The 22,116-nt window shown below is 38.0% G+C and overlaps 1 protein-coding gene across 3 annotated transcripts in view; it reads left to right on the forward strand.

Annotated features, from left to right (window-relative positions):
• The window catches only part of CTNNA3 (catenin alpha 3), a 515,833-nt gene that overhangs the window by 102,064 nt on the left and 391,653 nt on the right, over nucleotides 1–22,116 (forward strand). For all 3 annotated transcript variants that reach the window (XM_068416489.1, XM_068416488.1, XM_068416490.1), the window contains 2 exons: nucleotides 6,090–6,353; nucleotides 13,372–13,575. In XM_068416489.1, the coding sequence (XP_068272590.1) occupies nucleotides 6,090–6,353; nucleotides 13,372–13,575 (468 nt within the window). The remainder of the gene's footprint in view (nucleotides 1–6,089; nucleotides 6,354–13,371; nucleotides 13,576–22,116) is intronic.

Here is a 22,116-nt window from a genome sequence, read left to right on the forward strand (position 1 = left end):
TTCAGTTCTACTGGGAACTTCAGTCCTGTAAATCTGTTTCCTGCTTGCTCAACTGCAAGTTATGGTTTTATAAATGCAGTGCAGAGTCTTCTTAGAGGCAGAGGGTATTACTTAAGGCTTAGTCCTATAACATTGACATGGCTTTGTACTGGAACACTTCACATTTTGTATATTCATGCATAAGGTTGATGCAAAAAAAACTCTGCCTAGAGTTGATAGCCATACAGAGTATATGTATTTTGTGTGTGTGTGTATATATATATATATATGGTGTTTATTACTCTGTATACGTGCTGTAGTATTAGCAAGAGACACTATGAATTGTTGATGACTTCTGAAGTCGGGAAAAATAAATCTAGAGGCCAGTTGAGACTTTTTTTAGTAGAAAGTTAACTTGGAATTCCTGACAATCAAGCACATACCGTGTCCCTGCTTTGTAAAGATAGGTTTGTATTTTTGTCTCCAGACCTGGTCAATCTGTAAGATACATCTTTTAAAATGGCTAACTTCTGTGGTGCCTGCAAACACTGTTGTTTTGGGAGTTGTCAGTGTTTCAGCATTGTCTGTCTATCAGAGAGGAGAAATGAGGAAGAATTTTTCCTGTTTCTGGGGTGTAACAGTGTTAATTTATTTCATCTACCTGTTTGGACCAGAATAATCTCTGGAAACCTATGTATTTAAAAAAAAATTTTTTTTTAAAAAAAAAGCAAAATGTGAACGAGCTGGCTTTGGCAATACATGCTTTCCCTGTGAAGAAGCAGATGAGGTATCTTTAAGAAGAGTTTCCAGTGAGTTTCTATCTCTATGACACTGGAAGATCTAAAAGTTTGCTTTCTAGAGGTAACGGAAGGATTTTGATTCAGTCAATGAGAAATGCACAAAGGTGTGTTTAAGCAAATTCCTTTGATTCAGTGCCGTTCTGGATTTACTGGCATACCTTCTCAGTCGTGTTTATCTTGCTGTGAATGCGTGTGAGGTGACCTTTTATGGTCCGTGTCATACAGCTCTGTGATCTAGTGATGTTTCATTTGTACTAACAAAGCCATTATCCTAAGTCAGGTGTTCTTCCTGGTGTATGTTTGTGTCTGTCCTTTGTACGGTTACAGTCGCTTGTGTAGGTCGTCAGTTCAGATGTATCATTAAAAGCCTAAGATGGAGAAAAGGGGCCATTTAGTCAGTCACACTGTTCAACTTGTGTAAACTTAGCATTTTGTAGAGCAGGCAGGGTCAGCTTTATGATAGAGTTTATAGCAGGTGATCCCTGCTGATGGGAAATGGTTATCTGTTCAGAAATAGGTATTGTGAGGGTGCAGCGAGGGCTGGCTTCTCCCTGAGGCAGGGGCCTCACCAGCCAGGGCCCGTCCCACTGCCCTGCATCACGGTGAGCTGGCCATGCCAAGTGGTGCTAACTAGGTTCAACCAAGACTCCAGAGCACCAGGACAGCTTGTGGGGACGAGGCAGGTCAGAGGACAAGCTGGGAAGACAGTCCATGGATCAGGCTGAGGGTCAGGCCTGGTGAGGGTAACTGTGAGAGACAGCCTCAGAAGCACAATGGTGACAGGGCAGGACTGAGCTCAGGAGGCTGGTCTGTGGGCTGAGGTTTGGATCGGGGGGCTCATGGCCGGGCAGGGGGGCAACTGTGGCTGAGCTGGAGACCAGCACTCCTACGATGTAGTTCAGACAGGGACTGGAGGCCCCAGAGTGAGCTGAACTGGGGCCCCAGGGCGAGGTGTGGATGGGCCCCCCCCCCAGCTGAGGCCGGGCAGGGCCTTTGAGGCCTAGTAGTGCTCTCCGGGCCCTGACAGGTATAAGCCTTTAAAATCTGTGTGAAAGGAGTGTTACCTTGGAAGAGCTGACACAGATGAAGAACAATGTGGCAGTCAGTATCAACCCCAGATCTTTTTCACTTTCTTGTCTGTGAGATATTTTCTTCCACTGAGTAAGACTACGCAGTACTTATGCAATACGTAAACTGGAGCCTTACCAAGATAAACGCTGCATGAATGCGCTTGGAAGAGTTTGAGCTTTGTTATTGTGTTTGATTCACCAAATACATGCAATTTGGCAGTCACCTTTGACTGAAAGCTGAACACTAAAGCCCAAGTTTAAACTGTGATAAAAAGTAATGCTTTTGTCCACCCCCCCCGCCCCGTAGTAGTTTGAAATTGTGGGCGTTTGTATGTCTGTGCTTTTCCTGGGTATAAAACTCGGTTCAATGACATCTGACTCTGCAAAGAGTGAGCTAGGGGACTGCAGAGCACTTTATTTGAAGCTGCCTTTGTGAACCTCATGTTGACTGCAGCCAGTGCAAAATATGGCAGTGTGATTTATACCCACAGTGGTCCCTGGATCCCATGAGTTGTGCTGATACTAATATTCAGTGAACAAGAGTTGGCTTCCTGGTGTATTGTGCTGTCAAACCTTAAATGTATTAATGTGATAAAGAACAGATTTTTTTTTCTTTTCTTCTTCTTGTTGAAGTAGTGCAACCGAAGCTTAGCTGTGAAGGTAGTTTTCAAGTTTTCCATTCAAAGTCATCTTGTCCATTCACCATGTTTGGCTGGAACAATCTACAGCTGGGAATCTGTGACTATCCATTCATTTTCCATTCTTATCAGGGACAACCAGGTATGAGGAAGACATAATAGTATGTCCTGGGGAAGCTGGGACAGCAGCCTGGGGAAGTATCACTATACCGGGCCTCTTAGACTGGCAATGGTTGGAGACAGGATTATCTTTGTTCTCAGCTGGTCTCATATGACATATCTAGAGCTCAGTTGCTGAGTTAGTATGGAAGAACACATCCTAGACCTGTGGAAATAGACCACTAGTCTGAAAAGAAGTTGGAATAAGAGGAAAGTGGTAAGCTGTGAAGAAAAAGAAAAATAGACTAAAGCTCAGTGATGTAGCTGGATGAACTACAGATGCTCAGATCTTATGGTATGAAGAGAGTAGTAGTAGGAACTGGCTTGGAAAATTTCTTTTCTGTAGTCCTGTTTGTCTTCTGCCTCTGTGCAGGTGGAAGGTGATCCATCCATACTTAGAACAATCTCTGAGTAATAAAAATATAGTCGTAGTTTGTGTTCTCCTGTTCCTCTTGTTCTGGTGCCATGTTTAACAGATATTTCAATCCTATGTGTACATAATTTACCCTGTATGATTCTTCTGCGTGCTTGAGTAATGTGTTGCCTTGTTGCATTCTGTGCCAAAGTTAAAGTAGTGTATTTGGGCAAGGGTCAGTATGTACAGAGTACCTATTTGAGTCCAACTTTCAGTGCAGCCAGATTTGATACAATGAATGCTTAGACCTTTAAAAGTCTGTGGTCTTGGTTTGGAAACTTGTCTAGAAGTGTGCAAGTCATTCAAATTTAGCACTGTGCCCATCAACATGTTTAGAACTGTGATGGTTGGTAGTTCATAGGAGAATGTTAACACTCTGTAGTTCTCAAGTAATATGTTCTATCAAAGCATAACTTAAAAGAAACTCTATACTTTCTCAGTGTTGCTTTCTTGTGTTTCCTAGTTTGTATATTCTCTTTGATAAGTAAAAAAGGAATCAGACTGTTTCTGTATTTTCTCTCCAGTGGAACAAGTGTACAGACTATGGGTTAACAAACTGTAGAAGCTAACTTCCTTCTTCAGAGAATTAGTTACGTTATTCTGATAATCCACGTATGCAGAGATTTGGTAGGGAAATCACTCAATTATAGGGTTTTTTGGCCCATTTGTGCAGAATATCAGGCTAAGATTATCAACTGTCTCTCCCTGTTCACATGAAAAATCTTGAGGAATTAATTCTTCATCAAGGTGGAAAGAACAATGGCCCTACAGCTGCTTTTGGGCTCACAACTGAACAACAAAGTAGTGATGAATTTCATGGGTCTAAGCATTAATTTTTTTTTAGAGTGTTTTTGAATAGAAGTGAGGCTCTTCATAGGTGTATTTACCAGTACTATGATTCTGAAACTCTACACAATATTGTGTTAAACAAAACGTTCTGTGTTTTGAAAACATTAACACATTGAATTTCTTGGACTCTTTCTGGACGCGTTTCCAGATGCCATGTTATTGTCTTGCCTTTACTGGCTTTGTGCTGCTGCTTGCCAGTTTTGGATTTCATATGAACCCCTTGTTCCTGGTTAAACAGTACTGTTTCAGAGGGGAAAAAGTCATTTGGAAGGACTTTTGAGTTTGCTTATTTGCATATGATGCAGCAAAGTAAGGAATGGTCAAGAACAGAAGGCAGCTAGACTGAAGTGTTGTATTGACTTACCGTTGTATCTCTAGGTCTGTAGCTTCCTTGCAGCACAGGAGAAAAGAGGGCATTCTGTTGTCTTGTAATTTACTTGTAGGAAAGGTAGATTCACTAATGCACGAACAAGAGTCCGTGTTTAAAAATAAGTAACGCTTTTTGCCGAGAGTGCACTGGATAAATTGCAGGTGCTTTACCAAGGTTGGAGGTGCACTTGTATTTGGATTTCAGCACACTGGGAAATGCAGTCATTCCTGCACAGTGGCGATTCATGTTTAGTGAAATTTCAGTGATTCAGACCTGAATGATTCAGGTTTAGTGAAAATGTAAAAATATGTTAAGTATTAATATGTCCAGGAAAATAACTCATTTTTCTAATTCAGATTATCAGCTGATTAAACCATTGTCTGCTTCTGTTTAAGGCTCTACCTTTCTCTCTCTCTCTGTTTTTTTTGGGGGGGGTTTGTTTGTTTTTTATTGTATTCTTGAGATTTCCAAGTTAGCCTGAGGAAGTAAGATGCAATCCTGTCCCCAATGCGTATCTTGCAGTAAATGAGATTTTAAAAGCATAGGACCGGTTCATTTAATATTGAATGCTCTTTTCTTCAGCCATAAACTTATAAACTTTATGCGGTGAGAAGTGGATGCTGTGATGCTTTTGTAAATAATGCATATAGAACCTGATGCAATGCAAAGGAAAATGATTAGAAAGACTTCAGCTTGCTTTAGAGCAGGCTGCGAGCAGTTTTGTATGCATTTTGTCGTTCATTCTTCATCGTGCCTTTTCTCATAATTTGAAGCTGGTGCCACAGGCTTTTATTGTTCTGATGTGCTATTTTCTCTTCCTTTTTTATTTTTCCCCTGAATTTAACTGTTTCCTTCACCCAAGCCATTTTGCAAATATCTGCTAGATTTTTTTCAAAGGGAGAAGGTGCGGAAGGAGAGCAGAGAGACTTTCTAGAGTATAATAGGGTGTGACAGGAGGTTCCTTACAATCCTGGTGTTGACTGTAAGATTGCACCAAAGTCCATAACTTTCAACTGTCCAAATAACAGCTCCTAAGCTTGATTCCTAGAAACAGCTAAATCTGGCTTGGTAGCTCTGTTGAGCTGTGTGCCCCTTGTTGTCTGGGCTGGCAGGAGTCAGCAGGGTTTTGAGAAGATCTGGGTGGAGAAGGGAGGAACAAGATGAGTGTGGTAAGACCTCTGAGTGCTTTAATTGTGTACATAGTAGGGAGAGAGGAGAAACAGGCGGTGGCACTTCACAGATGGCTCCTCAGAAGCACCTTTTTCGTTTCCACACCTTCCATGCTTCCCACACCTTCCCCATGCTTTCCTAGGAATACAGGGTTCTCATCCCTGACTTGCTGTTTCTTTCTGCAGTATGCTCCGGACATATGCTGGTGGGGCAGGGAAGCGAACACAGGAAATTTGTTTAGATGCAACAATCACAGAATTCCTTGCTTAATCTTGTCTGCACCTCTGTCCTTCTCTATTGCTTATGAAGAAGGACATGTCTGGGAGGAAAGACAGCTAATTTCCAGGCCAGTTTTCTCATAGGAAAACTATGCTTAAAAACAAGCAAAATATGAACAGTTCACGATGCTGGTTATAAGACACAATAAAAATTGGGGTTGTTTTACACAGGCTTTGTTAATTTCTTGTGAGATAAAGATGGTTCAATTGTAAGTACTGTTGTAGCCCATTTTCACAATCTTTGATGAATTTAACTTGATGTTTCCTTAAACAGAGTAGAAAGAGAAAAAAAATTGTTTATACATTACTTGTCAGTTTTGAAGTGCTTTTGGAAATAAACAGCATGTTCTTTTACTGACAGGATTTGAAATCTAGTAATCAGCGAGATGAAATTGCTACAGCACGTGCATCCCTGAAGGAAAATTCCTCTCTCCTACATTCAATATGTTCAGCTTGTTTGGAACATTCAGATGTTACATCCCTTGCAGCCAGCAAGGATTCAATTTGCAATGAAATACAGAATGCTCTCAATGTAATTTCTAATGCTTCCCAAGGAGTTGGAAATAAAACAGGACAACCTACATCTCACACAGCTACTCTTGGAAGTGCACTTGATGAGCTTGAGGTATGTAAACCTGTGAGACAGCAACATTTTTTGAAAAACAGTTTATTTCTTTTTTTAAAAAAATTAACTATTGCTATCATAAGTGACAGATCTAAAGGTGTTAGAAACTGGTGCTCTGCTTAGTCCTAGTCGAAATAGTATCACTCTAATTTACTTAATTGGGAGGGATCACTTCCTTCAAAAAAGTTTGGAATTAAGTCTTCACGTATGTTCAATATTTAGCTTCCTTCAAACAGCAGGGAAGAATTAGTTCCAAGTATGTCACTAATGGTGGAGACAGACACATCCTTGAATAAGTGGGCAGAACCCATGAGTTTAGCTTACAAATAACAGTGATTATCAGACAATGGTGATCACTGTTACCTTAATTGCATTTGAACTAGTACAACACAAGTTGAAGTCCTTTACTCCAAAATTTGTCATTGGGATAATTACGTAATTTATATAGTTGAAGGATTTAGAAACCTAATTATGTTTTCTGCTTATCATTAAATAAAGTGACATAACCAACGTGCTTTCACAAATTGTGCATTTCTACTTCCATTAGTTAACCAAATACTTGGAGAAAGTCAGTTCTACTCCTGACTCGATCCTAAGCTTTTGTATGGAGCTTCTCCTTTTTCTCATGGCTGCTCTAGTTCTTACCATTGTCCTGCCAAAAGTGGTAAAAAACCTCCTGTAGATGAGATTACAGACCATGCTCCTCATCTGGTATGACTTATGTAGGCCCAGACCAACAAAAGGAATGGAAGTTTACAAACACATTTGCAAATATATGGGTGTTTTTGGTTGTAAGTTCTCAGACTTATCAGATCTCAGCCTCAGAACTCTGGTATTGTTTATACATTTTCAGGAGAATTGATATTATGACTGATGGTAATAGATTTTGTCTAAAATTTTCAATGAAAGGTTAGAGAAATACACTGAAATCCATATATGACACAAATCATGTAGTGGCAGTTTATTGATCAAAACAGACCTCTCAGTCATGTTCAAAGTTGAATCTGACAGGTTTTTTCTCCCCAAAGGAACAGGCTACAATTGCGTGTTACATGACATCCTTCCTTGCTTTTCATACTGGGTTTTAAAATTAGTTTCTAATCTATTTTCTTAATAAATGGAAGAAAAAAGAAACATTTAAGAGTAATACATGATTTGTTACAATGAAACTCTGAATAACAAATTAAATAAGAGCTGTTATTTGCCTGTTTTACTTACAAATTTTTTAAACACAATTTGACAAAGGATTGCATCTTCTGACCACAGATGAATTCATCTTGACTGTATGTGAGCAGTACCATTTCAATGATTGTTAAAAATGTAATTAAATTTATTACTGTTTTAAAATTTAAGATTTGTGATAATCACAAAATGGAAAAAATTACCTTTTGGATTGAATTTGTTTTTAGTCGGAAACTTAAGAACATGGAAGTCTGACTGTTATAAAAAGCCATTTGTTTATGGAGTTTTAAATATATTTTTACCTAACATAAATGGGAATTGAAGCTGTGCAACTTAGATAAAGCACAATTTATAGAGCATTTAACTTCTTAAAATGATTTTATGAATTAGATGGTTGCACTTCTCTTTCTTTACAGGAAGTTCTATTGGCAGGACCTGAAATAACCTTTGCTCTATCCTCTTGTTGCAGATACGGTGCCATGAAATAGATTGATGTAGTAAATAGTCTGTTGGGAACAAATCTCATTAAATGTTTATAGTGTGGAAATGTATCACGGAGCTTACCCAACAATCTAGTATCTAGATGTTTTGCAATGTCATTCTTCCTTTGCCAGTGCTGGCAGGGTGAAAGTTATTACAGTTTTATAGGTGAGGAAACCACCAGTAAAATTAGAGCAGCTAACTCTTAAATCAGTAGGTTCTCAAGAATTCCTCCCAAAGGCTACATATAACTACCATGTCATTCATAAATAAACACAGAATTGTAATGTTACAATTTTAATTGCAGATTAAGATCTGTTTTAAATGAGCGTGTAGGTGCAGGTTATCACTGGTCTGGCATCTTCTGAATGTAAAGAGATTTCTCACAAAATGATACAGGTCTTGCATGCCTGACTTTCTGTCAGCGTGTTCAGCGGATGTGCAGTCCTTTAATGACCATGGCTGTCTAGCAGAGCAATTGCATATGAGATGTCAAAATACTGTAAATCAGTCCAAAACATCAAGAAATGCAACCAGGCTTCTGGATACCCATGATCCCTCTTTTTCATGGATCAGAAGACCAACGAGGAGAAAGTAGGGATCTAATAACTCCTTTTAAATGCTCACTTATGCTTAAGAGCTCAGGTTGCTAACCGCTGTTTAGCCCTGTTAAAGCAGAACTGCAAAGCTGCTTGGGGCACATCTGGTGTCTTCTGATTGGTTGGAAATTGGATCATCTTTTCTGCGTAGATGTACTGATCATAAATATTTGATGAAATTGCTTAAAGAATTTAATCTGTGGGCGGAATCTTAAGTCATATTTTCCTGGTTGTTATTGCTAGATTTTTTTTTTTATTTAGAGGTGAACCGGAATGGCCTTTTTGCCGGTGCTATTTGTCCAACTTTGCATTAACTTTCTACAAACTATCTCCTAAAGGAAGACATTTCCACTCCTGTTTCATCTGGGATTTGAAGGCAGTAATTTTGCTAGCTAAATGGCTAACTGGCTGCAGCCTTCAGGTGTCTTAGTCTTCCACAGTCAATGAAGTTGTTTCTTTCTGTAGTGACAAATATGCTTCTTGGCAGGTGTGTTTTACATTATGATGGACCTTGTACGTATAGAGCCTAGTGTTGAGGGTACTTACTTGGGATATAGGAGCGCAACAGTGAAGTTGCTGCTCCAGTGAATAGCGACCAAGTGGCACAACTCCAGCAGAGGTGAGGTACCACAGAACGTTTTGGTATTAAGGACTGTTATGAGAATGAGGGAAGACAGAGTTTCAAATCTCTGACACAGATAAACCTGTCTTCCACATCAGACATGAATGTCCTGACCTCTGGAAACTGACTATATCTTAGAATTCCTTCCCTTGTCATTCCTGGAAGATCATCGTGGATGAGTCATGTATGAGATTAGTTTGAAATTATCTCTTTGGTGTAAGTTAATTATGTATTTTTTAGAGGTAAACAAACATTAATGACTAGTTTTGTGCAGTTTTCCAAATCTGTATTAATATGCTACTTATTAAAGTCAAAGCTTTTTAGTTTTGCTGTGTCTTTGGATATAGCCACAGCAACGACGACCTAGATAATGCAGTCATTAAACACTTTTTATGTAGGAAAACACAGTTCCTACTGCTGAGAACTATTTTGATTCTGCTTTTAAAGTTATGCATTCTTACTTAGAGAAGTGACAGCTGAAAGGGGTTAATTTCCCCTGCATTTCAGAGTCCTTAATGGCACTTCTTACCCTTTCTTTACAATTTTCTTTACTGCATTTCCCTAATTTCCTGTAACGCATATTGTGTTTGAGACATGTAGTAACTTAGCTTGCCTCCAGGTAAATTGAGTGCAGTTTTCCTTTGCATTCAGCCACAATCTCGCTATTGTAAGGAAGCTCAGCAAAGAGAAGAAATGAGGAAAAAATGGATGCCCTGTACTAACACTCTTAATGTGTCTCTAAGTTGTCCTTGTGAACAAATGGTATCTTACTGCCTTCACCCTTCCAGAAAAGTGTCTTCAGGTACATTTCCTTCCTTCTGTAGAAATAGCTATTATAGTAAAGGACACAGTAGTCTTAATATTTTAATTGCAGTAGGAAGGCTTCTGATGACAACATTAAGAGCTGGATTACTGCCTCTGTCAGGCCTGGCTCTAGGCATTGGCAATTAAGAAGTTGCCTGCAAAAGCAAAATGACTTCCTATGCTGTTTGCCTGGGAGAGCTAATCTGGGTCCATCTGCTGCCAGCAAGAGGTTAGAGTAAATGGAGATGTTTCAGAGTAGAAGAGCAAGCCATCTTCATTCTGCCCACGTGCTCTTTCTTTTCTTTGGATTTTAGCCTTTATGGCAGGGTCTGCCAGGCCCTGGCAAAATTTTAACCTTTCTTCTCTCTTGGAGTGGACAAAAGTTGCATTTTTTGTAACTACAATGTAGTTCTTAGCTTATTGTTCCATCCCAGTTTGGCATTGGTTCCAAAGTTGCTTGTGAGATTAATGCTTCCATTACCAACTTATTTTTTACATCTTTCAATTAAATAATAATTAAAGAGATACAAATAGGGTTAATATGTTGCTTTTATGGATATACAAATAGCTGTGTTTTTCATCTTCAAAATATTTAAGCTGTCTGCCTCCTGCCTGCACATAAGCTCCTTCTCAGTATATTATGTGTACCTGGATAGGTGAACATCAGTTTGAGAAAATCCAGGAGCTTGGAAATACATAGTTAATACTTTAACTTAGTCTATGGTTGCATCTGCTGGATGCACATAAACACCTGACATAGACCCATAAACCATTTTAATGGTCTATCCTGTCACTTGCTGAAACAAGTCCATAAACTTAGTTTTTGACTTTTTATAGTCTTTCAGAATAGACAACAGAAAATTGCACTAGCAGTAACGCTGGCCTGATTTTTTGTGGTACTCTGCAGTGGTATGAAAATCTCAAAATTCAACACTGAAAATGTGGAGACAGACAGAAATTCACTAGTACCTTTTCTTTCTAGTCATTGTCTGTGGAAATTTGAGGACTAGAGTTCATGTGCTCCCAGTTTCTGGTACCAAGTGTAACATAATCCTAGAACTCTAGGCCTCAGAAGGTCTTACGGAAGTTGTTTAAGAAGGGTCATTGTCCACTGATTTTTTTGTATGTTAATAGGCAGTAAGTATGGGCCTGAAGTGCTGAGACTACTTAAATAACTAGAATGCTTTTCAATGAGATGGAGGACCTCAAGCAATGGAACATTAGTGGAGGTGGAATGCTTAGAAACATACACTGATCCTGCAAGTTGGGAAGTACAAGCATCCATTGAACAACACAGTAATGCAGAAAGAACCTGCACTGGTTTCCTTTGGAAATACTCAGATTATGAAGTCTGATTTTTCTCTGTTTTTTCTGGAGAATCTCCCAGCTGTCTCAGAACAATTCTTGTATATATCAGAAAAGATGGGAGGATTGAACATGTAACAAAGTCTTTCTTTCCCTAAATCATACCTAAGGTGTAAGAGAACATTAGTAATAACCAACAAGAAAATTTCAAGTGAATCAAGTCCCCTTTCCTAGCCGTTTAAGCTTTTATCTTACAATGTTCCAATAGAACACTTTCACTAGTCTTAGAATTGCCTAAGCTAGACAGTACCTGAAATTATGATATTAAATCTAAATTGGAAAAATAATTAAAATTCTCCAGCTTAAAAGTAGTCTGACACATACTGGGTAAGCACAGATAAGTTCTGATTTACCTGACCTAAATTCCACTTAAGGTTATATGGCATAGTTTTCTTGTTTAATATTTCTTCTGAAAGCTTAGAACCATATATATGTAACAGGGAATGGATTTATGTGAAATATAGGCTTGGTGATCTGGACCAGAATGACACTGTTTCAGATGTTCAGTTAGATTAAGAATTACTAGTTTGAATTTCTTTAAATGCTGAAGCTCGAATATACTTACTTTCACATTTCATGGAAATATCATCTCTCCTTTTCTTTCTCTTTAGAATAGTTGCTTGACACACAAATGTAATTAATTTTATTGTGCCAAAAGAGTTGTCTGCTTTTGCGTACCCTAGCTAGTGAAAAGCAAAAGGACGCTTATATCTATATCATTTGAAAAATCAGTTGTTGAACAGAAGCTACTGTTTTGATCTTTGCCCATATTCAGCCTGTTAAAGATTGACAGCAGTGACTTTCTGCCACAGTGTGGGATCGTATTAGACTAGAAATCAGCAGAACTAGACTGCTCAAGTAATCTGATCTAACATTCTCAGCTGTGACCTTAGCACTGCTGTTTTTCTGTTAAATCCAGAGGTCCTCCTGATCTCTAAAAGGCTACATTTTGCAAGTGTTAAACCTCTCTTTCAAACAAAGCTGAGGCTCTGGTCTGAGATACTTAGATAAAACATGGAATATTACTAATTAGTAAACTCATACAGTAGCGTAATTGTACATGGACATTACAAGCTTAGTATAAGATGCATATCTTATTTTTAAGAATTAACAAGGTAAATATACAAGACACTGTATGGGAGAGTAGGGAAGACAGATGACCCTCAAGAAATGTAGACAGACACAGGAAAGAGTTTGAAAGAAGAAATACTTTTTTTACAACCACAGTGACAAAACTTGAAGAGGAAAAACACTGCTGGCTAAGAACTTGGGAAGATGGCACGCAGTTGCCTGTTTTAGGACATACGTTCTGTATGGCCATGAACCTGGCAGTCTGGGCCTCAGTTCTTTGCTTATAAAATGGCGTTGATAGCTTTTTGTTGGAGAGTAGGATGTTGTGAAGATTGATAGACCGAATAGATACTGCAGTGATAAGAATGCATGTGTATTTATAAAGGTAGACAACTAGCGTTTCTATTTCCAGGAGAAGTGAAATGCCAGATACAGGTGTAGGGGAGACTGAAGCTGAGGATGACAATCTTGAATCTCATGCACCAACAGTAGGAAACAGAGGAAGGACTCAGAGACAAGGCAGTTGTAGTAAGAAGATGTCAACGTGGCCTATTTTGTGAGCTGCTTAGGTGTGAGCCAGCTCTGGCTGGAAAGCTCTGTTGCTGTCTTGGCATTGGGTCCAGGCCAGTAGGATTTGATAACATGGATATTGGCTTGGAATTAGTGAGATCTGAACGGCAGAGAGAACTTGGCTTTGTCTGCAAACGACCTGTATGCCTAGCCCCAGTAGGGAAAACGGAACCTGCTATGGTCAAAAGTGTTTTGGGTACTCCAAGGGGAAGGGGCTAGTTGCAAGTCCAAGAACCATAATGTCACTGTAGTTCATGGAAGTAAAAAATAAAGCAGCAACTTAATTTGGCTGACTTTCCTTACCTGTATTCCTATTGTTTTCCAGAATTTAATTGTCCTGGATCCTCTTGTCGTGAATGAAGAGAAAATAAGGCCATCACTAGAGAAACGTCTGGAAGCGATTATCAGTGGAGCGGCTTTGCTGGCCGATTCTTCCTGCACGCGCGATTTTCATCGCGAACGCATCATTGCTGAATGCAATGCTATCCGCCAAGCTCTCCAAGACCTGCTTTCTGAATACATAAACAATGTAAGTAACCAGACTTTCTTCCTTTTTTTTAATGTCAGTCTCAAAGCCCATTTTAGTGTATGCTAGAATTTAATCTATAGTTAGTGTAAGTTAGAATTTAACCTATATTTCTCCATGCTCTTTAAAAGGCTGAAAGGAACATTTTTCTACATAAATCTAAGCAAAAGCTACATATACAAATCTGCTGAATGAGTACAAATCGTATTATATCATACAGTCTGTGGAAAATGCTCTATTACAGATACAATGTACACATGTTGAGGTTATTTTATGCTCATTATGAACTCTCACTAGTACAGAACAGACATAATCCTTCACACGCTAGCAACAAGAGTTCCTTCGTAATGTCACTTCCTAGACCAGAGTTTTAAAATATAATCTCTGTTCCTGTAGAATGCAATAATTTAAATAATAATTTGTTAAAATGTAAGTAATCTGTTAGTATCACTTTAAAGTAGTTTTTTTGCAGAACTACATTTGATGTGTGTAAGAGCACCAAGTTACAAGTGTAAAAATGACTTAATTGCTAAATTAGAAAGCTAAGACTGTTTGGTAAATCCAGAAATCTGGTTGTCTGGCATGCTTATAGGCTAATTCATCTGTGAATTTTTGAAAAGGAATATAGTTTGGTTGTGGTTTAAAAATAACTGTTAGATTTAAAGAATGGATTTGGCACTTCATACGTCTGGCAGTTAAATGATAAAACAGTGGAGACTTGGATATTATTAATGTGGGTACACAGTGTTAATATCATGCTTTTCCTCTAGAAACATTTTCTGTAGACATACTGTTCTTATCTAAAGATATTTCAAGGTGATTCATCAAACACGTTGAGAGGATAATTGTATGATACAGGTATTTGTTTCTTTTTGGGGAAGCTGAAATTCCTTTCTGTTCTGTAAGTCAATGAAACTATTTTCTGTGTCTTATCTTATTGTCATTAGGATAATGAAGTGTAGGGACTAAGATACTCTATGCGTATCAGATGTTTTTTCCATTTCACAGATATTGGGCTTTTTGATATTTTCTCTTTATTGGGGGCAGGGGACAGGTGGAATTTACAGCTGATTTATTTTGTTTTCTGTGAATTCAAATTGCTCTTTCAGTCCCTATACCAGATAAAAATGCTGTCATATTTTTTCTCAAAATTCAGCTGCAGTTTCTGTTGAATGCAACATAATTCTTGAACCTCTCTGGTGGTGCTTTATGCATGGGTTAGCTATGTGAGATATCTTTAGCTCTGGTTAGCTTGGAATGTTAGTCTTTGATACTTTCTTGTAGCTGATGTCTATTGCAATATCTGTTCTAGGGTGGATCGGGTTTGCTGTTAAATGTCTGAAAGTTTAATAAGGGAAGGCATCAATGTTGGACTCGATGATCTTAAAGGTCTTTTCTAACCTAAATGATTCTATGATTCTAACCTGTAGTACTAGAGCGCGTGGGAGGATGCAGATGTGGTGTATAGCAACCCGTATCAGTCCGAAAGATCAGTGTGGGTTTGTCGTGAGAATGGTTTATGGGATATCTATGTCTTGCAGGAGTGAAACTACACAATTGTAAGTCAAATGATCTTGGGTTCTTGGACTCTTGAAACAAAATTGCAATTATCTATTCCATTTCAGATATAATCATGGTTTTTAGGGTTACATAACGCAGACTAAGAGGAAAAGAGTAATACATAACCCACTCCACTGAGCTGAGAAAGCCAGGAAGCAGCTATTTAAATATGGCAAAAAGAGAAAGTGTCATATACTTTGCTGCAGAACACAGTGTCTGCACAAGGTAGCAAAGACGAGGAGGGGAGCAGAAAGGAAGAAATACAAAAGATTTAAAGGTATGAGGTGTTATACTAGGGTTAAATGACAGGAGTGAATTTAAAGTTGTTAGTTTCTTTTAGTGCTCTTGATCTGCTTATACAATTAATATTGATCTCAATGGAAAAACTCTGACCAAGACTAGTTTATGCTTATTACTGAGACTGGATTAAATGCTTTTTTCAATGGGAAGATTATCAGGTGTCAGTTACTTTATTTCACCACTCTAACTCACTGAAGAATAGATGATAGATCCAGGAGACAGTGCTCATTTACCACTGTCTTCTGGGCTCTTCTATTAATAATTTCAATAAGCTGGGACTGTGAGTTGAATGAGCTATAAAAATTATGCCAGCCATTTGTTAACATAGTAGAATTTAAGGACTAGGTTGTGATTCCTTCCTCTCCTGGGGAACACTGTTGTACTCCACAAGCAATCGCACGATCTACGTAATAATTCATGAGAGTTTATGTGTATGATCTCATGGTGTATGTGCCCTATGCCCAGAGTGAGGCACAGAGGCTCTGTACCACAGTGGAAAGTTTTCCTTGCCCACTAGCCACGAAGGGCATGCTTTTGCCACTGTCTTCGTCCTGGTGGTGTATGGTTCACAAAACATAGCCTACCCACTGTCATTTCAGTTCTTTTCAATCACTCTCGTGAGTTGTAGTAGTCAGCTGCTTGGAAGATTTATTTCCTGGATATTTGTCTGTCATTTTTTGCTAGTATATTGGTTTGATTACTTAAGGCTTCTTCCTACCTGAGTGTTGCTAGTGGGAGCTGCATTGCTTCAGAGACACCATGCACGGTAGATGCCACCTTCGCAACTCCCTCTCTAGCAGCTGGTTTGCCAGGAAACTGTATGAGCTTCACGGACGCTGGTAAGATCCAATGCATCTCTAAAGCCTCTGGTCTGATGCTGATAGTAGATGTGGCATGCCTGGTAAATGTTTAGCTTTAATAGGATTGTTGCCAAGAACTTGAGTGCCTAAATTCTGTGTAAGTTCTGCGTCGACCTTTTTTTTTTTTAATTTTTTTTTGAAACTAACCCCCAGTACCTAAACAAATGTACAGGAACTTATGATTTAGCCCTAACTATTTGAAGTAGTATAAGGAATATAGCTTTTGTGGTTCCTAATTTGTTTTAGTTTTTTTTCTCAGTTATTTGAAGTCTCTAATAAGCCCTAAGGACATCCAGTGAAATCAAGGGCCTGTTGGTGTCAGTGATAAAATTTAGAGTTTTTACTGCAAGCTGGGAGAAACATCTTGTCAGCAGATACTGCCTTTTATGTAAGTGACTGTTTTTCACAGAGTCTGTATCTCAGTGAGGTGATGCAATGGAAAGTTAAGCAAAATGTTCTCCACACCAATAAAGACCCACTCTGTCTCCAAGAAGCTTTAAGTTTTTCTGTTCACAAAGTAATTCAGACACATAGTAAGTTGCAAATATATTTATAGTTCTTCTGAAAGGCAGCAATTTTTCTTCTGGTATTTTGGAATTATTTGTGTACTGTTATTTTCTCTGAATTTTGCTCAGATGTGTATTGTTAAGGGATATATTTGCATTTCAGGACATCAAATATCAAGAATTACTACTGTGAATTTGGATAGCTTATCAATGGCAGAATCATACTATGGTATGTCGATAATAATGTATCCATAGGAGCAATCATTTTGTTCTAGTAATAAGCACTTGCATTTTCCTAATGACGAGCTCTTGTCTTGTCTCTGCTCTTCCTTTAAAATGAAAAGTTATTGAATACGTTGGAGTGCAGCAACACTAACTCCATGTTTTGTGAGCTCGCTGCTTTTACTCCCAGTCACAACAGGGATACGCATTTGTCTGGGTGATCAAAAGTGATAATAGAGTTGTGATTGTGTGTGGGTTAAAGTGGCTGTTGTGAGCAGGAATTAGGATGATTGCAGGCACTGCTTTCTCTGCCTTCACTAAATAGGGAGGGTATGTCTGAAATAATTATTCTGCACCCACCTGTGGGTTTGAATAAAGATCACTGATTACTTTGTTCAGACAAGGCTGAAAAAAGGTTGGTAAAGAAAGGACAGACATACTGATGATATAACTGCTTTCTTGAATTAAAGTTTCCTTACTTTGAAATGTTGTTTCATGATATTTGAGCTTTATTAGTTTCTCAGTGTATTCTGGATATTGGTTGGATGTGTATGTGTGTATATATATATATACACAGAAACACACACACACACAGAGTTATACATTCTGGGCCAGTATACTTTATGCCTTTTTTGTTAGGTTGTGATTTCATTCTTTCTTGTTGAGTATTTCAAAAGCTTCTGTTTCTTAACTGGGTTTTCATGGTAAAATTACCTAAGTTTTTGTGTCAAGTAATGTCAGTAAAGTAGTTTGCATTTTCATTGTCACTTTCAAAGTTTTTGCATGTTTTCAAGACTTCTATCTTTAAAAATAGCTTCAAAGGAAAATCTGAAACATTGAGATCTGAAAATATATTTATGAAAACAATATTCTTTTGTTCTTTTCAAATACATTAGCCAACTTCATGCAGATTTGAAAAACGCGTCAGTGCCACAGAATAGTTTCTCTTGTTAAAAATATTTCATAGTATATTTCACACACAATTCACAGAAACGTGTGACTGTAAATAGCAACAACACAGTAATTTAGTCAGCAGTTCTGCAGGTGGCTTCAGTCTCTTAATAAGACATTTAACAACATGAGAGGAGACTAATGATACATTTTACCTTGAGGCTAGATCAGGAAGTGGACTGAAGTTGAGACCACATTGTACATATTTATATTACATATCTAGGGTACTGGTAATCAAGCCATGACCATCCATGTAGCCTAAGGGCAGACCAAGCTGAGGCTGACTGTAAATCTGATCTGCTTTGTGGCAGACAGCATCAGACCACTCCAGGAATGATGCTGCAAGGGAGGTGAAGTAGTTGGTGGTAGATAGTGAAGCGCCTGTATTGCATGTAGGGCATATTTGAATCTCACTGGGAATGCAGCTGCTGGAGCTTTATCTCCTTGGGTTCCCTGAAGGATCTCTGAAGCCTGTTGCTTCACCACGGATTTGTGTCCACAACTTCAGGATATGAGACACATTTGGATTTGAGGCATATTTGGATCTGAGCACAGAAACTGAAAAGCTGTGAGGATGAGACGAGGAGCTAGGATCCCTGAAACTAGGGGGACACCTGAGACACGGAGTGAGCTGGACTGTGCTGAGCCCTCTAAGGAAAAGGTGTGCAGTACACAGCCCTCTGTAGCCATGGGGCAGGTCCAGCTGCAGGAAAGATGATGCAGTGGATAGCTGGGACTTGTGCAGTTGTGTCTGTCTAGATTTCAAATTGTAATTGTTGTTCACTTACTGGAACCTGAGCACTGGAAATTCAAAACCAGAAAATGGATGGAAAGCCAGGAGTATTTATTTATTGAAGGCATAGTTCTGGACCTTACCCTTTGTCTCAACTCATAAATTTGAGTGCTGTGCAAGTGCCTTGCTTTACCCCCTGTATTGAGTATTCTTCAACAACAGCTTAAGGTCTGACCCACTCACTGTCTCTGTATAGAGACTGCCTGTGATTGATAACGTTTTGTGTAGTATTTTATTGCTATCTTACTCCTTTAGAGTGGAAGGACATATAGATACCACAAGCATACAGATACCTCAAACTTCATGTTACTTGTACTTTATGGTTTCCTGATGAAGACTTTTAACGGTTCCTTGCATAGAGGCAAGACAAGACACTTTGGTTTATCATCACAGTGGTGCAGTGTATCTTGCATTTAAGCTACTTGATCTTGCTCTGAGCAGTCCGTTTTTCATTTCAGTGCTCAGGAGAACATTTTTGGTAGTTCTGGAAACTGCAAGAATTCCTCCAAAAGAGTTATTTCAGATAGAAGAAAACATTTTGTTCAGCTTAAAAAGGGAATGTTTCATATTTGTAATTTAAAGAATTGCCTGGTCGTCTTTGTTAGATATTTGCATCTCTTGGGGCTATTTTCCCTTGATTAACCGTGTGCTATACCTGCAGAAAAGTGGATTAGTGATGGGTTAGTAATATGTATATGAAAAGATGGGTATTCCATAAATAAGAAATTAGGGCACAAAATGGTATCTCTCATCAGAGAAAATTCACATTGCATGTATCAAATAACTGAACTTGTGAAAAAGCTCCAGACACTTCTTGTATCTGCTATAGCTCTTTATGGTAAAGCTTATGTTCTCTTTTCACTTAAGGGGTTCCTTAACTTAAGGGTTCATCTAACCCGTTCCTGTCAGATGGGCTTCAGAGAACCCAGGCTATTTCAGAAAACATAGTGTTTGCCACTTTTTCATTAATTTGGGGCTAATTTGAATTTATGTTTTGGAGTGGGGGTATAGTGAGCAGTCTAATATGATTTTTTTTAATAGTATGCTGAAAATGTATTTGGAATGTATGATTTCCTTCATGAATACATTTTTAATGACTTAAAAACTTAAACCTTCTCATCTCAGAATCTGCTAGCTACTGTTTGCTCCTCTTCAGAAAACTGCTATGGTGATGTGTGTTAAAATTTTGTCATGAGATATCTTGCCAGATATCAAAAGTACTACAACCAGTCCACAGATTGTATATTGATACATGTCTACATATTTGTATTTTACCATTTTCACATTGTTTGTCCTTTTTTGTGGTTGATGGTGCAACTGCTGGAAGGACATTTCCAGTTCTGCTAAGGCATGTACATCTTTTTACAGAGCTCCAAAATGTGGTTTAGTTGTAGATTCCAGTGAAATTGTCTGTGTGGCTACATGATATTGTGAATCTGTAAAATGGATAATTCAGCTCCTTAATTAAAGAATCTAAGAGCTAATGCTGAAGAAATGCATTTTCATATACAGCTTTGTACCTTTATCTATTTAGCTTGATGTGTCTCTAACTTTCTTCATATAATGAAAATGATTCCAAACAATCATATATGACACAGCTGAAGAATACAGCAACTGTTTAGTTATGTTAAATATGTTATTTATTCAATAACATACTTTAGTATTGGATGCTCCAAATTGTTGCCGGTGACGTCTAAGGAGATAAGAATGGAGGACTGTTTGACTTGTCCTTCTTGGTTACTTCCACTTTCTTTCACTAATATGTGTCTTGAAAAGTTCTGCGTAATTGCTCTCCAGTTGAAGAACTGAGCCCAAACTTGGCAAACTAGACTAACTAGGGAGTTCAAAGAAATTCCCTGTTGAAGTCTTCAAGCACAGAATAGTTGTTGGTTATTCAGGCAAGCGGTTGAACTAACTGACTTTCTGAAATCCTTTTTGCTGTGTTTCTGTATAGGAACATGAACATCCAGAGCTTGTGTTCACGTCTTTTTGTAAGTAGAATGGATTCAACTGTTCTTACTTTACTGTCCTCTTCATAGTCAAACATTTTAAAAAACTGCTATTCCAGAGAAGTTTGGAAGTCAGGTATAGCAAAATGTAAACTATAAAAATGTCAATGTGTGATGTGTGGGTGGAAAGCGTCACTCAGATTTTTCTTGTTCGGGGTTTTTTTAATGACTCTATTGAGTATTATGTTTTCAGAAAAAAATATTTATTCCAGTAAAATTGGTATGCCCATATGGCATATAATGCTGGCATTTATGCAGGAAAACATGTAGTTTTCATAATTCTGTTGTTGACATTGGCCAAGTACTTAGTTCAGTTGACTTAGAACAGTCCTACAGTAGGTTTTCTTACATTTTATATGCAGTATGTGTAATTGAAAATTACTTTTCTAAATCTTAACTTTTGTCAAAGAGTTAGTTTTATAGCGAAATTAGATATGAACTGTTCAGGAAGATTTTTAGTGTGCTTAAACGACAAAAGTAGTCTAGGGATTTCCCCAAATAGATTTACAGTTGAAAAATAAGCTGTGGTTAAATTTACCTGATTATAGATGGTCTTACAGAATTTGCAATAAACTGGGATCTATGCACGTGAGCTAGAGATAGATAATGAAAGATTTTCTATTCTTAAGCCCTCTTTTTCATTTAATGGTTCTGAGCCAAGCTATTTCAGGATTAATCGGATCTTAACTTAAGGCTTGCATTGAAGTAATGTAGGATGATGAGCGACTCGTGGCTTTGTAGAGGATGATTCAGTGCAATAGTCAGTAATTTGTCTTTGGTATACCTGACAGAACTGGAAATATATTGGGTTGCTGAAGACTAATTTTTTTTCAGGGAACCTTCAATAAGGTAGCATTTTCTCTCTCCAAGATGAAATAAATCCTTGATCGTGGTAATAAACAAGCATTACAAATAAATATTATAGTGTTTGTTAACATCTACCTCGCTGTTTAATTTACAAGATGTGGTGTGGTTTTTTTACAGTTTATGGAAAATGGTTGTCATTACATGAGGTTTTTCTTGACCTGTTTCCTATTTTCTGGAGAATGTTAAAGACTGATCATTTTTCTAAATGTTAATATGCCATTTCTAAGAACACTACTGAAGTCTGGTGGTTCAGAATGCATTTATCTTGTTTTTACCCTTTGTATAGGACAGCTGATTTTTATTGTCCAAACAGATTCCTAAATTGTATTCTGTTTCAGATTAAAAGGTATTTACTACTTGTTTATGTAACAATTCTTATTAAAAAGATCAGTCATTGATAGGTTAGGGAACTCAATAGAATATTGAATATTCTATTAAGAATAAAAACTGTGTAATTGCTAAGTATGTAAGCTACC

The sequence above is a fragment of the Nyctibius grandis genome, chromosome 20, assembly GCF_013368605.1.
Source record: "Nyctibius grandis isolate bNycGra1 chromosome 20, bNycGra1.pri, whole genome shotgun sequence".
Lineage (NCBI taxonomy): Eukaryota > Metazoa > Chordata > Aves > Nyctibiiformes > Nyctibiidae > Nyctibius > Nyctibius grandis.